The sequence below is a fragment of the Alnus glutinosa genome, chromosome 6 (assembly GCF_958979055.1).
Source record: "Alnus glutinosa chromosome 6, dhAlnGlut1.1, whole genome shotgun sequence".
In the NCBI taxonomy this organism is placed as follows: Eukaryota; Viridiplantae; Streptophyta; class Magnoliopsida; order Fagales; family Betulaceae; genus Alnus; species Alnus glutinosa.
Genome location: NC_084891.1, coordinates 2,586,179 through 2,600,738, shown reverse-complemented (window position 1 = coordinate 2,600,738; position 14,560 = coordinate 2,586,179). Strand labels below are relative to the sequence as shown.

Below are 14,560 nucleotides of genomic sequence, written 5' to 3'. Positions count from 1 at the left end.
ACTTTCTGCAAAGATAACTTCTCGTACAAGATAAAATTAGAGGTATGATACACACTTTCACTCCCACACTTCTTGACGTGGCACTTAAAATTAATATTGGATCCAAAATTTAATAGTAATTCATTCAAAATCTAGTAGTGAATTTCAGTACCAAGTGGAAGAATGTGCACTTGGGAATGCGAGAGTGTTTGTATCACTTCTAAAAAGAAAAATGAATTACAGGGCAGAAAGAAAATGAGAATTACGAGGGATAACCCCAAAGAAATTGAGAGCAGCACTCCACTTTGCAACAACATGAGCTCTAGAATTATTGAAGTGATTGGTTGTTTATGGCCATAATGACAATAAAGGAGGTCCCTTCCAAAATAAGAAGAATTTTACCAAAGGAGACAGCCAAATTAGATGCTAGAAGAGCTGCTTTTGCTTAAATTATGGCTTAAATTTGAAAATACGAGTTTCTGTTTTCAGAATGAATAGATGCTTTGAAGGATCAATTATGAATTTCACCCAGGTGCTAATAGGCAGATCCTCATACACATTATTGTTGTTGGGGGAGATTGAGGAGCATATAGGCCAAAACACTGCAAGTCTGCAAATAGCGTTTGTTAAGCATCTTCGAATTCTTCCAATAAAGAAATTTTTTACATTGAGTATTAATTTACAAAAGAAGATTCAGCAACAATTTAAAACAAATCTCCACAAACCAAAATAAATATAACGCTTAGTGGAGAGAGAGCAATCTATACGCTTTTTGAGAGGCCCCCAGCTGCAAATAGAAGATTCCTCTGAGAGAACTGTTCCCAAAACAAGAACATCACAAAACTAGGATTAGAATGAGTGGCAACAGAAATTTTGAGAGAAAAAATGAGCTAATCTGCTTGGAAAATGCTCGGGGTACTATAGCTTGTACTATAATTCCCAACATACGTGATTCTCCATAATTGATGAAATGATGAAAAGTATATGATTGACAAGAAGGATTTGTTTGCATAATCATGTCACCAATTATGGACTGCCATATGAAAACTTGTAATAGAAGCTGTAGTACTCAATCTGCTTTTTGTCAATTTACCCGCAATGCGTAGACGGGAGTGGACTTCGTCGGAAGAGTTTTCAATGATCTTAGTCTGTTGGCATTTCCACCTTTGCTGATGAAAGTCAACATACTTGTCAAACTCTATTCAAAATTAGTTCAAATGATGCAAGAAGAGCAATAACATTTAACAGTCCTCGTCAACAGCCTGTTTTGGATGCACTTACTTTTCTTCTGTCTTGGGCGCCTTTGAACTCGTAGTTACGTCCCATAATTTTACAGTGCAATCAGCAGACCCAGATGCAAGAAGTGAACCTTCACAACTCACAAACAAGAAGGATGGCAAAATTAACTTCTTTTCCTGGGGAAAAAATAATTCGACATATTCTGTAGGTATTCAAGATCAAGGAAAAGATATCAACCAAAAGCAATGAGGTTTGACCCATCAAAGGTGTAACACACCGACCGGTCGAGAGGTCCCACATCATGATTGTGCCATCTTCATCACTAGAGGCCAGATACCGGCCATCAGGTGACATTGCCAAAGACAAAACCATACTCCTGTGACCAATGAAAATTCGAACACACTCACCACTTTGTACATCCCACAATCAGACCGTTTTATCACTAGAGCCAGTGGCAATGTAGTTGCAGTTGACATGCCATTGCACAAAATAAAAATGTTCAACCCATTGAGAAATGATCCCTACACTCATTTCTCACAACAGCCCCACAACAAGCTGACGTGGCTAGTAATATTTTATTATTTTTTTTGTTTTGTTTTCTTTTCTTTTTGAAAAAAAATAATAAAATATTACCAGCCACATCAACTTGTTGTGGGGCTGTTGTGAGAAATGAGTGTATGGATCATTTCTCCAACCCATTAGATATAAACATCTAACAAAGATTGACATTTGGTAGACAATAGTTAGGCAACAGATTGTGTGTGCGCGCGCACGAGAGAGATCTACTCACATCAACATCAGATAAGTGCCCTGCCATTATCCTTAAAGGCAGTATTCTGTCCATAGACCAAATCCTTACTGTTCGATTGTGCGAAAAGCGGGCAAAATAATGTCCTACAGGACTAAACTAAACCAGAAATAGAGAAAAAGATACAATATTAAAGTTGATGAGAAATATTACAAAAATAAAATAAAAAAATTGATGAGAAGAACAATTATGTTAGGTCACCCTAATGAGATTTGGTTTTCTGTTTAAGACAATGCCTCTATGACAAAAAACAGTTAATTATAATAACTGAATCAACCATGAATCTGTGGGGTAGTTCCAGGACAATTTAGTAATTTAATATACATATGAATGATACATTCACTAATATTGAGCATCCCAAATCAGCCTTGCACGGAGAAACCAAATTAACAAACAAACTGCTTGTTTCAGCCATTGCAAGTCATTACAGATTATTAAGAATATTATTTTTCTTTGAATAATGGGAATCATTGAGAAATAAACAGATAGCAACCCCCTACACGCAAAACACCAAAAAAAAAAAAAAACATAAACTAATTATAAATCAAAGAATCCAGAAATCCCACAATCATTGACTCTGAAATGAACAAAGAAATTTAATGTTGTGCATATGTAAATCCCCTTAAAGAATCTAAGCACTAGTCTTCGTCAAGTTGTCAAAAGTGTCAGAGAGGAAGGAAAAATAGCGCGCAGAAACAGAACATAAAATTAAAAAAAAATCCAATAGACTTAAGGGGGAATTATATGCTTGACATAAATGTTTGAGCATGAAACCTTGGTTGCTAGTTCAGTTTATTAATGAGAAGAAATATAACTTGTATCATAACTAGTCCGGGGATTACTTCAAACAATCACATAAATACATAATATTAAAATCAAATAGTCATTGGTGCTAACTAAGTTGGTAAAGCCTCTTTTCATCAAACAAGAGACCTGAGATTGAGTCTCGTCTACACCAAGAGACTGGCAGTTTAAGGAATGGAGAGGTCTACCTCCACCTTGTGCAGCCCATATTGACCATATTCAAATAGGGCTATTAGGATAGCGACAGCCATCTACTTCGCACATGTGGTTCTAAACTCATACATCTAACCAACTGCAATACAAATTGGACTCACTGGTGAACTGCTAGCATCCAGGTAACCTTTGTCAGAAGAAATGGAAAATATACGAAAATAAGGTTTACATTATCAATTTACCTGAACATCCCATACTGGGTAATTGTGGCCCTTGTAGCAGACAAGATTTGCATTTAGGTTTGTGCTCCATAACCGAACTGCAGCAAGTGAAGTAATTTTTTACAGTTACACAGTAGTTTCAGCAAAGACTACAGTATTATGATTCAAAAAAAAAAAGTTATTACTAAACAACAGAGCGAGAAAGAGAGAGAAAGTTTGAAGCAATTATATGATAGTCTAGGAGAACATACTTGTTGAGTCTGCTGAAGAGGAAAGTAAAAAATCCCCCAGTGGACTAAAAGTGGCAGAATACACTGGCCCTGAATGACCTTGAAACAATGTATATCTTTTTCCACCTCTTTTCCCTAAAACACGTTCACGAGAAGTGGTACTGTTTTCACCCTGCAAAACAGCTGACACCAACACCATTTAAATATTCCTCTTCAAAGAATATCTAGGCAGTAAACAAAAGTACAGTAACACAGACAATCATCTCCAAAGAGATCTGCTGCCCATTAAACAACATATGACACTAAGACAGCCAACAAAAGTCGTATAAAGGTAACCAAGAAAGTATAACATTTTACTCTGCCTGCCCCAAAATGATTGTCTTCTTTTTCAAACTCACAAAAAAAACAAGAGCCCATGAAGTGGAAGTTTGATAAAGACTTTGACAGTCACAAATAACACTGTATTATTACCTTCCGCAAACAGAACTCTGGTTGGGTCTTGAGGCTTTTCTAGATGTAACTTTGACAGTCGCAAATAAGATGCCACTAAAGCGTCCTTAAAACACGCCAAAATGAAAAAGTCTGGAAAAGCTGTCTTGAGGCCTAATCCCCACACCACACATCATACCAAAATTTAATTCTAGAGCCATCACTGACATTAAATCTAGTATGATTAGAAAACTCCCCCCCAACTCCTATTATTCTTCCATAGGCCCACCCCATACGCCCCATAAACCCACCCCATAAACTCTCTCATGAACATTACGCCTAAGCTACTTCCCCAAAAGAGCTCAGTTGAATGAAAGTAAATTATGGATCTCCAACCCTCCTTCGGAGGAGATTGGATAACACACCTTAAACCAGCTAATCAAATGGAATTTGAACTCATCACCAATATCACCCAATAAAAAGTCCCACTGCAACTTCACTATGCGGTCGGCAACACCAACATTGAGGGGAAAATGAGACATAAAGTAGGCAGATTAGATAAAATACTTTTGATCAAGGTCACCCTCCCAACCCTTTGACAAATACATCCTCTTCCATCCAGCCAAACGGTACTTAATCTTCTAAACAATGCCATCCCATACAGATTTGACATTAAACGAAGCTCCCAGCGGAAGGCCTAGATATTTCATAGGAAGAGAGGAGACCCTACAACCCAAAATGCTAGCCAGACCTTCCACATTGCTAACATTGCCAACGAGGACCAACTCTAATTTAGCCATATTAATCCTCAAACCTGAAGCTGCTTCAAAGCATAGGTACAAACAACGCAAATTGCGAAGATCTTGATTTCCCCCGCAAAAAATCAAAGCATCGTCTGCAAACAAAAGGCGAGAAATGTTAGAGGGCACCAACATTCTTGGATCCCGCCGAAAAGCCTAATAATAGACCCCCGTTTACCATAGGAGAAATCATTCTACTTAACATCTTCAACAATCCTGAATTTACCAGTTCTATGAAAAGCAACAAATAACAATATTTTTGAAGCTTTATTAAAATAGTACTACTGTGCTAGTTAGTGGAAGATGATCCTCCATGAAGTTAACCTAATACCCATATTCCATCAACAGAGGAATTGTTATGACTTGTAGCTTTCTCATACACAAAGAAATGTGAAATTCTTTTATGTGGCATTTTGTTCAGGAAATCTAACATTCCTTCTGTTACCCACATTCCTAGGCACATTCTTGGGAATCTGGATTCAAAGGAATGTGACTATTCCTACGTTTGGGAATGATTAGGAATCTAATAGGATCCCATGTTTGGTTTACTCCTAGGCTTCTTGTAGGAATTATTTATTCTTCCCAAAATATCCTTAAGTACGTTTTGTCCATATTATCCTTACAATTTGCATGTTTTACTGCCAACAAAAAGAAACACGTCTAAATCATGAATTTAGTCTTATTACTGACAATATAAAGAGAGGAATGGAACCTACCGACAACAAGTACTTATGTATGGTAGAGCCCATCGAATGCTCAGATTTGAGATAGAGATTCATCCGCTCAAGGGAGAGGGAGAGAGCTCCAATTTGGGAGAGTTTCGTCGGCTCAAGGGAGAGGTAGAGAGTTTCTAGAAGGGAAACCACATTCCCATCAAAAGGGAGTTGATAGGGAATCCACATTCCCTTGGGTATCTAGATTCCCTCCACTTAAGTGCAACCAAACGAGGTAATCTTTTTGGATTCCTAGGAGTCCTAAAAGTTACCCCCATCTAAACACCCCATTAATTCTTTATGTAAAACTGTTTCTTAGCTAATCTAAGGTAGCTTCTTCTTCCACAAAATTTAACCTGGATCATAAAATAGAAATCTCAATTTCACTTAAAATCGAGAAAATTATTTGAGATTTACCCATTGTAAGTACGAAACTTATGGAGATTTAAAAAATAAGGAACACTCCTATTGTTTGTCAACAGAAGGTGATTGTCTTTCATCTCTTAATCTAATATATCTATGAAATATCTTAGTACTAAATTATTTAGTTTTTTTTTTTCAACATTCTTACTATATATATATATAAAAAGAATTACAATAGTCTACAAATCTCTTTGCCACCTGGTGAACTAATAGCTTCTAAGAATAATATACAGAAGAAAGAAAATCATGTAAAGCAGCCATTTGTGGAATTTTGTTGGTGCATTATTCTAATACATGATGGACAGAGACACATGTTGAACAAATAGGAAAAAACTAAGAAACAAGTTTATTATGCCTTGAATTGACTGTACCATTAGAGATGTATTAATGTCATCTGCGAAGAGGCAAAATAGGCAAAATGGGCAAAATGAAGCACACATGAATGTAAACGGTTTGATTTTTTGGGTACATATCCTTATCTTAAAAGGATGTAACTTGTTTATAGCAATTATCTAAAAATGATGTTCGAGTCTGTGTTGCTTGAAGGAAATTTTTTTTTTTTTTATAAGTAAGAAAAGTTTTATTAAAAAAAGTGTAAAGCGCCCTTAAAGCATCTCAGAGGATTTGCAAAAACAAATAGCTTAAGAATTTTGAAATAATAGACAAAGACCTAGCCCATTTAAAGAGATGGAAATGCTATTTTTTATCACTAAATAAAAATAAGATTTGATTTGTTGCCAGTATTATTATAATTTCAGAATAAATGTGCAACCGAATTAGGTCAATAATTAATTCCTACAAAACAATAGATTTCTTGATTACTAAGATGTGATGTCACTATTGTACTATATTACAATTTAAATTGAACGATCTCTGAGCCAGTAGACGAAGAAGCATGTAAATAATTATCACCAACTTCCTCACGTTGAAAAGCTAACCAAATGATACTACTGCAAATTAGTTTCCTACTCCAATGTCCATCCGACCCCAAAAAGAATAAACATAAGGTGTTCACTACATCATATCATAAAAGTGACACATTTGTTCGATCATAATATTTAATTCATTATTCTATAATATTGATAAATTATTTTAGTTGATGAAACACTTAAAAGTTTAACTTGGTGGGCCAATAGGCATACAACCATCAAGAACCCAAAACTCCAAACAACCAATATTCTGCAATAACTCTACATCAACAAAATGTTTAAATACATCATTAATCAAACAATTCTAGTTACAACACATGTTTACAGATAATTAAGAAAAGATAACAAAATGGGATTAGCAATACACAACAATAGTCCAAAAGACATGAAGGAAAATATTACCTTAATGACTTGCAGCAAATATGTTTGTACCTTACAGATTGGCACTGTAAAGGTTAGAATATGAAATTTTGTCCTGCATGTTGAAGAACTTAAAAGCTTTCACACAGATTTTTGAAAAAATTCTTGTAATGTTTTATCTGCCTGATTAGTAGACAACAAGTTGATCAATATGGTCGCAGTGGTCGCATTTGCCGAGAAACCTTTGTCAACCATGATCTTAATATATTTCACTACACATGATGTATCATTGTGTTGAAAGAAGCCTTGGATGATTGTGTTATATGTGAAATGGTCAGGCGAACAACCAATTTCCTCCATTTTCTCAAATAGCTCCCTCGCTTCATTTAGCAGTCCCTCTTTGCAAAGTCCTTTGATCATTATATTGTAAGTCCAAACATCAGCTTGCAAATCTTTGGTATGAAGAGTATTAAAGAGTTCTCTTGCAGTCGTTAGTTTCCCAGCATTACACATACCATCAATTAAGATATTGTAAACAACAATATTAATGTCTACCTTTTTGGCTTCCATCTCTTGAAACAATTCCATTGCCTCAAAAAATTGTAGGTTCTTACACATGCCATCTAACAAAATAGCACAAGTCTTGAGATTTGGAGGTTGCCCACAAACTTGCATCTCATGGAGTAGCTCTAATGCAATTTTAAGTCTCCCAACTCGGCAAAACCCACCTATAAGAGTATTATAAGTGACAACATTGGGAAAAATTTCCTTTGTGGACATTTCACTAAAGAGACTCATCGCCTCGTCAATTCTTCTCTTTTTACAATATCCATGGATCAATATGTTATAGCTAACAATAGAAGGCGAACAACCCTTCTCAACCATCGTATTAAATGCTTTTACAGCTTCATCCATTCTATTTTGCAAACAATAACTGTCAATCAAAGAATTGTAAGTGATTGTGTCGGGCTCTATCCCTCTCTGAATCATCACATCAAAAACTTCGTTTACCTCTTTCAACATCCCTTCTTTGCCAAATGTGTCCACCAATATGCTGAATGTATTTACATCTGGCATGATTTTCCTTTCAACCATCTCCTTCCATAGTTTAGTTACCTCATTCCACCGGCCGAAATTGCATAGGCCCTGAATTAAAGAATTGTAAGTGCAAACGTCAGGCTGAATTCCTTTCTTTGTCATTTCGGAGAAAAAATTCAAAGCCTCAGTTACTAATCTGTCTTTACATAAACTATCAATTATTATGTTATACTGAACTACATCAAGTTCAAGATTTCCTTCTTCCATCTTCCGAAGCAACCCAATAGCCATCCTAGTCTCACCTATTTTACACAAACCGTTCATTAATGTTCCATAAGTAATTGTATTAGGGTTATAGCCTATCTTCTCCATTTTGTTTGCCAACTTCACAGCTTCAGCAATTCTACCCCGAAGACAGAGCCCCTTGACAAGAGTAGTGAGAATTACAGAGTCTGGTTGAAAACCAAGTTTCAAAATTCTTGCTAAAATAGAGAAGCCGAAATCCACCCGGCTCAAATGGCAGAAGCAATTAGTCAGAACCCCTAGAGAAAAAGCATCGGGAGTAACTCCTGACAGTTCCATTTCTTTAATGAGAGAAATCACAGTTGAGTGATGCTTCATTCTTGCAATTGCACCCAGCAATTGATTAAAATCCACGAGGGAAGGCAAAGGGTGCATGTGAAGCATTCTATGAAACAGGGGTAAGGCATCATCAAGATTCCTTAAGCTTCGAGATCGGCATCGATCTCTCACAGATTGCAAGAACTGATTGGGGCTTTCCACAATATCTTTACCACTATTGGTAGTGTTAGCAGAAGTAGCACTAAAACCACGACAATAACGAGGATCCAAACGCAAACGATTGAAGAAGAAAGCAAGAGAGTTTGTAGACTTAGCAGCCGTACCCATTTCCGTATGAAGTTGAAGAAACGCGGAAGAAGCAGATCAAATGCAGTGGCTCCGCTCAAGAGGAATAAGCAGAAGAAGCAGATCTGAGATGTAGAAAGTAGAAAGGAGAGAAACTTTCGCGATCTGAGTACACCAGAGTACACGACGTCGTTTCTGTTGTCACGGTACCCTGTTGTCAAAATGTCTCTTTGGAGTTTGGATGATCTTTCCAACAATACAAAGCACACGTGTCACCTCTCATGAGTGATTTTGGTTTGCGCCGTGCAATTACCTTTTTGCCCTTTCTTCAGTTTGACAATTGCAGTAGATGCGCTGCACAGAGAGGAGAGCGAAAGACAGAGAGAGAGAGAGAGAGAGTACAGAGAAGATCCAACTATTGATTTTCAGATTGATATTAACCAGGTCTAACAATAATAATAAAAATTTGGGATAATTAGTGATTTAACATAATATTATAGCCGAGATATTGAGTTCGAACCATGACTCAATAGTTTGCCCCATATTTCAGTCAAAATAGTTTTTGTATTGTCTGGTCTCGCACGTGAAGGGAGCGATACAATATTAATTTAAATCAATTCAAATTACAAAAAATATATGTACTCAACTCTAACTACATTCAGAAGCTGCTAAAGCACATCTCTTTGCTCAAAGTCTTATATATCGTTTGGAAATGCGCTTTTTAAAAAATTGTGATTTGAAAACGTAAAATCGTTTTAAAAATGTATAATTTTAAAAGCTAAAAAATTACGATTTTACTTAACGCTTAACTGTGTTTTAAAAATTCACGTTTTCAAATCGCTATTTTTTAATCCTACGTTTTGAAATCACAAACCTAAATAGACTATTAGTCAATGCCATTTTCCCCGGCCAAAAACTTATGAAACCTTCCGTTAACTTCGATCATACTGCATCCAGCAGTCTTAGCAATGCTCGAGCCATTCATCTTGTCTCTCCATCTCTTTGCTTCCTCCCATTTACCACATGATGCATACAAGTTAGCAAACATCATAAACTCCCCATCACTAAACTGACAAGCCCTGCCAAAATAGAGCTTCATTACTTTCTCCCCCGTGTCAAGGTCTCGATGAGTGACACAGGCACTAAGCAAAGCACCCAAGATAGACTCCCCCGGTTCATATGGCATGGCTTGGATGAGCTGAAATGCACGGTCAAGAAGCTTGGCTCTGCTGAGCAGATCAACCATGCAGCCATAGTGCTCTATCTTGGGAGTGATCCCAAAGTCCTTTTCGATGCAATCAAATAATCGGCATCCGTCTTCCACCAATCCTGCATGGCTGCAAGCACTAAGTAGGCCAATGAAGGTAATGTCATCAGGCCTTATGCAGCTCTCTCTCATCTTGTCAAATAGTTTGAGAGCAGCATAGCCATAGCCATGGAGAGCGAGTCCAGAGATTATGGCATTCCAGCAGTAAATATCCTTAACTTGGGATTTAAAGAATACCTGTAAGGCGTTCAGTATGCTTCCACACTTGGCATACATGACTATCAATGCTGTTGTGACATGAAGGCTTGCGTACTCAAGGCAGTGATCTTTAGCATAAATGTGTATTTTAGTGCCTCTTTCAAGAGAACCCAGATAAGCACAGCCAGATAAAACAGCAACCATCGTTACAAAATCAGGCTTTACATTTCCAGCCTGCATTTCATCAAAAAGATCAACAGCCTCAGCGTAAAGTTGATTGCGTATGTAGCCTCTCACCATTGTGTTCCATGTTATAACATTTTTTGCTGGCATCCCCTTGAATAATCTATGTGCTTCAACCATATCTCCAGCATTGGTATACGCCAGTATCATAGAGTTCCACGAGACAGCATCTTTCACAGGAATCTTATCAAAGATAATTCTAGCAGATGCTGTTCTTCCCATACTTGCATACCCAGAGACCATGATATTGAAAGATGTGAGGTCCTTTAAAGGCATGGAATCAAAAAGCTCCACTGCAGTACCCATCTGGCCACTAGACACATATGCATCTAACATGGAATTCCAAGCAACCACATCTTTCACAGGCATATTATCAAACACTTTACAAGCATCACCAACGAATCCTAGAGAGGAATACATGTTAAGCAAGGCAGTTTGGACAAAAACATGGTTACAGAAGCCAGTTTTTATTGTCTGTCCGTGGAGTGGGAACCCAATGCAAGACCCAGAAAGGTCTCCTGCCGCTTTAAGTAGAATGGGAAATGTATAGTTATCAGCTCTGCAACCAAGTTCCTGCATGTTTGTATAAGTTAGAATTGCTTTCCTTGCATTGCCCTTGAGCACTTGTTCCTTAATATTCTTATTCCAACTTAGTGGGGAATCAGGCACCGTCGACAGGCTGAACTTGCAGGCCAAGAAAGCCATTTCATTGCATATCTTAGTGGGGAATCAGGCACCTCAACGAAGCAATCGACGACAAGGCTTGACCGCTTGACCCTACAATTGCATATCTGTTTGCCTCTCCAAGCTTCTTAGCCTTCCCCATCGTCTTGTCCCTCGCCTCCTTTTATGACGTGCCTTCAACACATACCCAATAACACCTGGCTTCTCTTCTTGTTGCTGAGACTCCTCTTATCATGGGGTTGATTGATTGTGGTTTGTTGTGTGGCTTGCGTGATTGATCTTTTGGTATGGAGAGAGACGAGAGGAAGATTAAGGTTTGTCGTTTGACAAGGAAGAAGGATGAGCTAATTTTCTGGTGCGGAGAGAGATGAGAGGAAGATTGTGCGGTGGTAAAGAAAATAAATAAATAAATAGATAATGAATTAAATAATCTGTTGCAATTTATAGTGAAAAGTTAATGGTCAAAATAAAAAAATAATAATAATTTGAATTTTGAATAGCTAAAGTAGCCGTTAGAGATGCTCTAATTTTTTCCATTACTTCAAGAGAATAACTTCAAATCGGCTGTGGCAGAAAGTAAGCATTGTTTGCCCACCAATAAAAAATTGACACATAAGCTTGGAGCAAGAAAATTACGTACAAACAAAACACCCAATTTTTTTTCTCTCTTTGCTGTGAAATGAAGATCGAGGGAGAGAGATGAGAAATGAGAGATGGAAACCCAGCCCCAACCACCGACCACCGACCCCCGACCCAGACCCAGCCCCAACCACCGACCCGGCGTACCCATGGAAGCCGCGCCACCACGGGGCCGACCCGAGATGAAGAGATCGAGGGAGAGAGATGAGAGACCCAGCCCCAACCACCGACCCCCGACCCAGACCCAGACCCAGACCCAGACAATCAAACCGGCGTAGCCCATGGAAGCCGCGCCACCACGTGGCCGACCCGAGTTCGACCCCGACCCCGACCACATCACCGTTCGACCTCGACCACGTAACCAATGGACCAAATTTTTGACCACCAGAGGGGTGAGAGGGGAGAACGGCCGGCGAAAGGAAGAGATTCCGGGAGAGGAGGAGGCTTAGTTCGGATCTGTGGCTGGATCTCTGTCGACGGTGTCGGGAGGTCGTGGGGAAGAGGATCTGGAGGCTCGCCGGTGGTTGCCGGATCTCTGTGACCGGATCGCTGTGGCTGGAGGATCGAGGACCGGTTGTCCGGTGACGGGAAAGAGGCAGTCGGGGAAGAGGACGTTGGGCGGACGTGCAGTGGGTTTTTTTTATTGTTTTGGAATGGTGAGAGGAATTGTCTACTTCACCAGAATATCAAATTTTTTGTAATTTTTTGCTTTTAGCTGATGTGTCAAGTTATTATTGGTGGGCATAAATCCCATCTTTTCTGCCACTACCGTATAGAAGGGGCACTCTAACTTCAATCCATCCATATATTGATTATGGAGGCAAGACATCCTAAAAAACAATTGTATTCAAACGTTGTGTTCAAACTTTTACTTCTTTTTTCTTTTCTTTTCTTTTTTTTTTCCTAAGCTACAAACTTGTACTTCACCTCTCTCTTCTCCATTGATTGATGGTCAATCACACCGTCAATAAATGTTCCATTGATCGCACCCATCTTGCAGGACCCATTCTATGTGTCAATTTGAGTCTAATTCCAATTAAATTTGAGATAATGTAAAATAAGAGACATAAGAAACACGTGTCTCAATTTTAATAGGTTCAATTCCATCTAAGTTGAGTTTCATCAAAAAAGAAAAATTAGGGATAAAAAGAAGAGAATTTGAACTGTTAAAATTGAGATATGTAATTCTTAATATGGTCGATCCCAAAGATCATTGTTCAAAGGATATACTATAATGTTGTGTTGGATAGAGGAGTCTAAATTGGATTTTAATTAAAATTAGCATTTGAAAATTTTTCATGGTGATTTCTTTTGCTTGTCTTAACAGAAGCAAGAGGGGTTAGTTTAAAACTCTACTAAATTATGTAAAAAAAAAAAAAAAAACTATTAAATCAAGACTTTAAAGTTTTGAATATCATAAGAGATATGTTGTCACATCATTTTAAAATTTTAAATAATATGACATTATATACACCATTAAATATAGATAATAACTTTTATAAGAATCTAACATAAACTATGTTCTTTATGCCTTCCATACCAGTAGGCCACAATATTAGCTTAGAACACCAAGATAATCTAAGACGAAAACTCTCGAAGACATTTACCATCAACCAAAAGCACAATAAATCTAAAACACATATCAAGAAAAGACCACCCACAACCTCTGTTCTTAATTTTTTTGTAAGGATTGGTCGAACCACCACCAAGGGCCTTGGCGACCACACCCATTTAGCCAATTAGGGGAGGCCGGCCATAGGGGTGGCTCGAACCACCCCAATTTTTTTTTTTTTTTTGTTAAACGCATTTGATCCCCATGTGATTTAATGACTTTATTTTTGCCCAACTCAATTTTTAAGGGCAGGCCTTTTGTGGGTAACGGAACCACTCCCAAACCAACTATATAGGGGTGAGCAAACCATCCCCTTAGTCATTGAGAGTGGTTCGGCCAACACCAAAAAGCCAATCCTTGGCCACTCCTCTTGCAGATTTAAAAAATAAAATCATGTTATGAAGAACCTAACATAATCTCATGTAGTGACGATTTTATTGAAGATTTACATGTTGCTTGAAATGATTTGATCTCATGTTATGATACTATATGTTAGAAATTTACGTGTTCATAGTGTAAAGATTAAATCTAATGATTTATGAGCTTGCTTATGTGGTGAGTAATACAAAATTTATTGTAGTCAATGACTATGGATGCATACAGTAAGATGGATGGTTGTCGTATACTAGCAGGTGGTGTTTCTAAATGTTGTGAGTATTATTAGTGTATATTACCTCCAAGAGAGAAGCAAATAACTAAAAATGGTGCCCTTTTTCGGGGTCAACAATTAGGGAATATTTGGCTCATTTTGGTGTACTATTTGCTTACAAATTTACTGAACATCGCACATCTTCATTTATATTCATTTGCATTTCATCTAAATGCCATGCACCTGTACATTTTTGTCAATTCTAATGTTGGCTATATCATAGAGAAACAACAATAGCCAAATGCTAAGTTATTTCCGGAAGAACTGCTTCTGTG

General features: G+C 37.7%; 2 protein-coding genes across 9 annotated transcripts; both read right to left on the bottom strand.

Moving 5' to 3' along the window:
• Nucleotides 1–64: 64 nt before the first annotated feature.
• Nucleotides 65–9,378, bottom strand: LOC133870212 (pentatricopeptide repeat-containing protein At3g22470, mitochondrial-like). Of its 8 annotated transcripts, XM_062307288.1 has the most exons (9): nt 7,131–9,378; nt 3,456–3,617; nt 3,226–3,302; nt 3,019–3,122; nt 2,009–2,120; nt 1,456–1,594; nt 1,261–1,348; nt 1,073–1,148; nt 605–794 (listed from the first exon to the last, which is right to left on the bottom strand). In XM_062307288.1, exon 1 carries the CDS (start codon nt 9,033–9,035, stop codon nt 7,230–7,232), a length of 1,806 nt encoding a protein of 601 aa, XP_062163272.1. In that variant the 5' UTR covers nt 9,036–9,378; the 3' UTR covers nt 605–794; nt 1,073–1,148; nt 1,261–1,348; nt 1,456–1,594; nt 2,009–2,120; nt 3,019–3,122; nt 3,226–3,302; nt 3,456–3,617; nt 7,131–7,229. The 8 variants fall into 8 exon arrangements, with proteins under 8 accessions (XP_062163277.1, XP_062163272.1, XP_062163271.1 ...); XM_062307287.1 differs by lacking the exon at nt 1,456–1,594 and having other exon boundaries at nt 2,009–2,125; XM_062307293.1 differs by lacking the exons at nt 1,456–1,594; nt 2,009–2,120; nt 3,019–3,122; nt 7,131–9,378 and adding exons at nt 65–589; nt 3,906–4,124 and having other exon boundaries at nt 747–794.
• A 159-nt stretch (nt 9,379–9,537) lies between these two features.
• Nucleotides 9,538–11,735, bottom strand: LOC133871289 (pentatricopeptide repeat-containing protein At3g29230-like). Its single transcript, XM_062308700.1, has one exon. The coding sequence runs from the start codon at nt 11,404–11,406 to the stop codon at nt 9,880–9,882; it is 1,527 nt and encodes a 508-aa protein (XP_062164684.1). The 5' UTR covers nt 11,407–11,735; the 3' UTR covers nt 9,538–9,879.
• Between the last annotated feature and the right edge of the window lie 2,825 nt (nt 11,736–14,560).

Excerpts from the sequence above, each read along its gene's own strand:
- LOC133870212 (XM_062307287.1), bottom strand. The coding sequence starts at position 9,035 with ATGGGTACGGCTGCTAAGTCTACAAACTCTCTTGCTTTCTTCTTCAAT.
- LOC133871289 (XM_062308700.1), bottom strand. The coding sequence starts at position 11,406 with ATGGCTTTCTTGGCCTGCAAGTTCAGCCTGTCGACGGTGCCTGATTCC.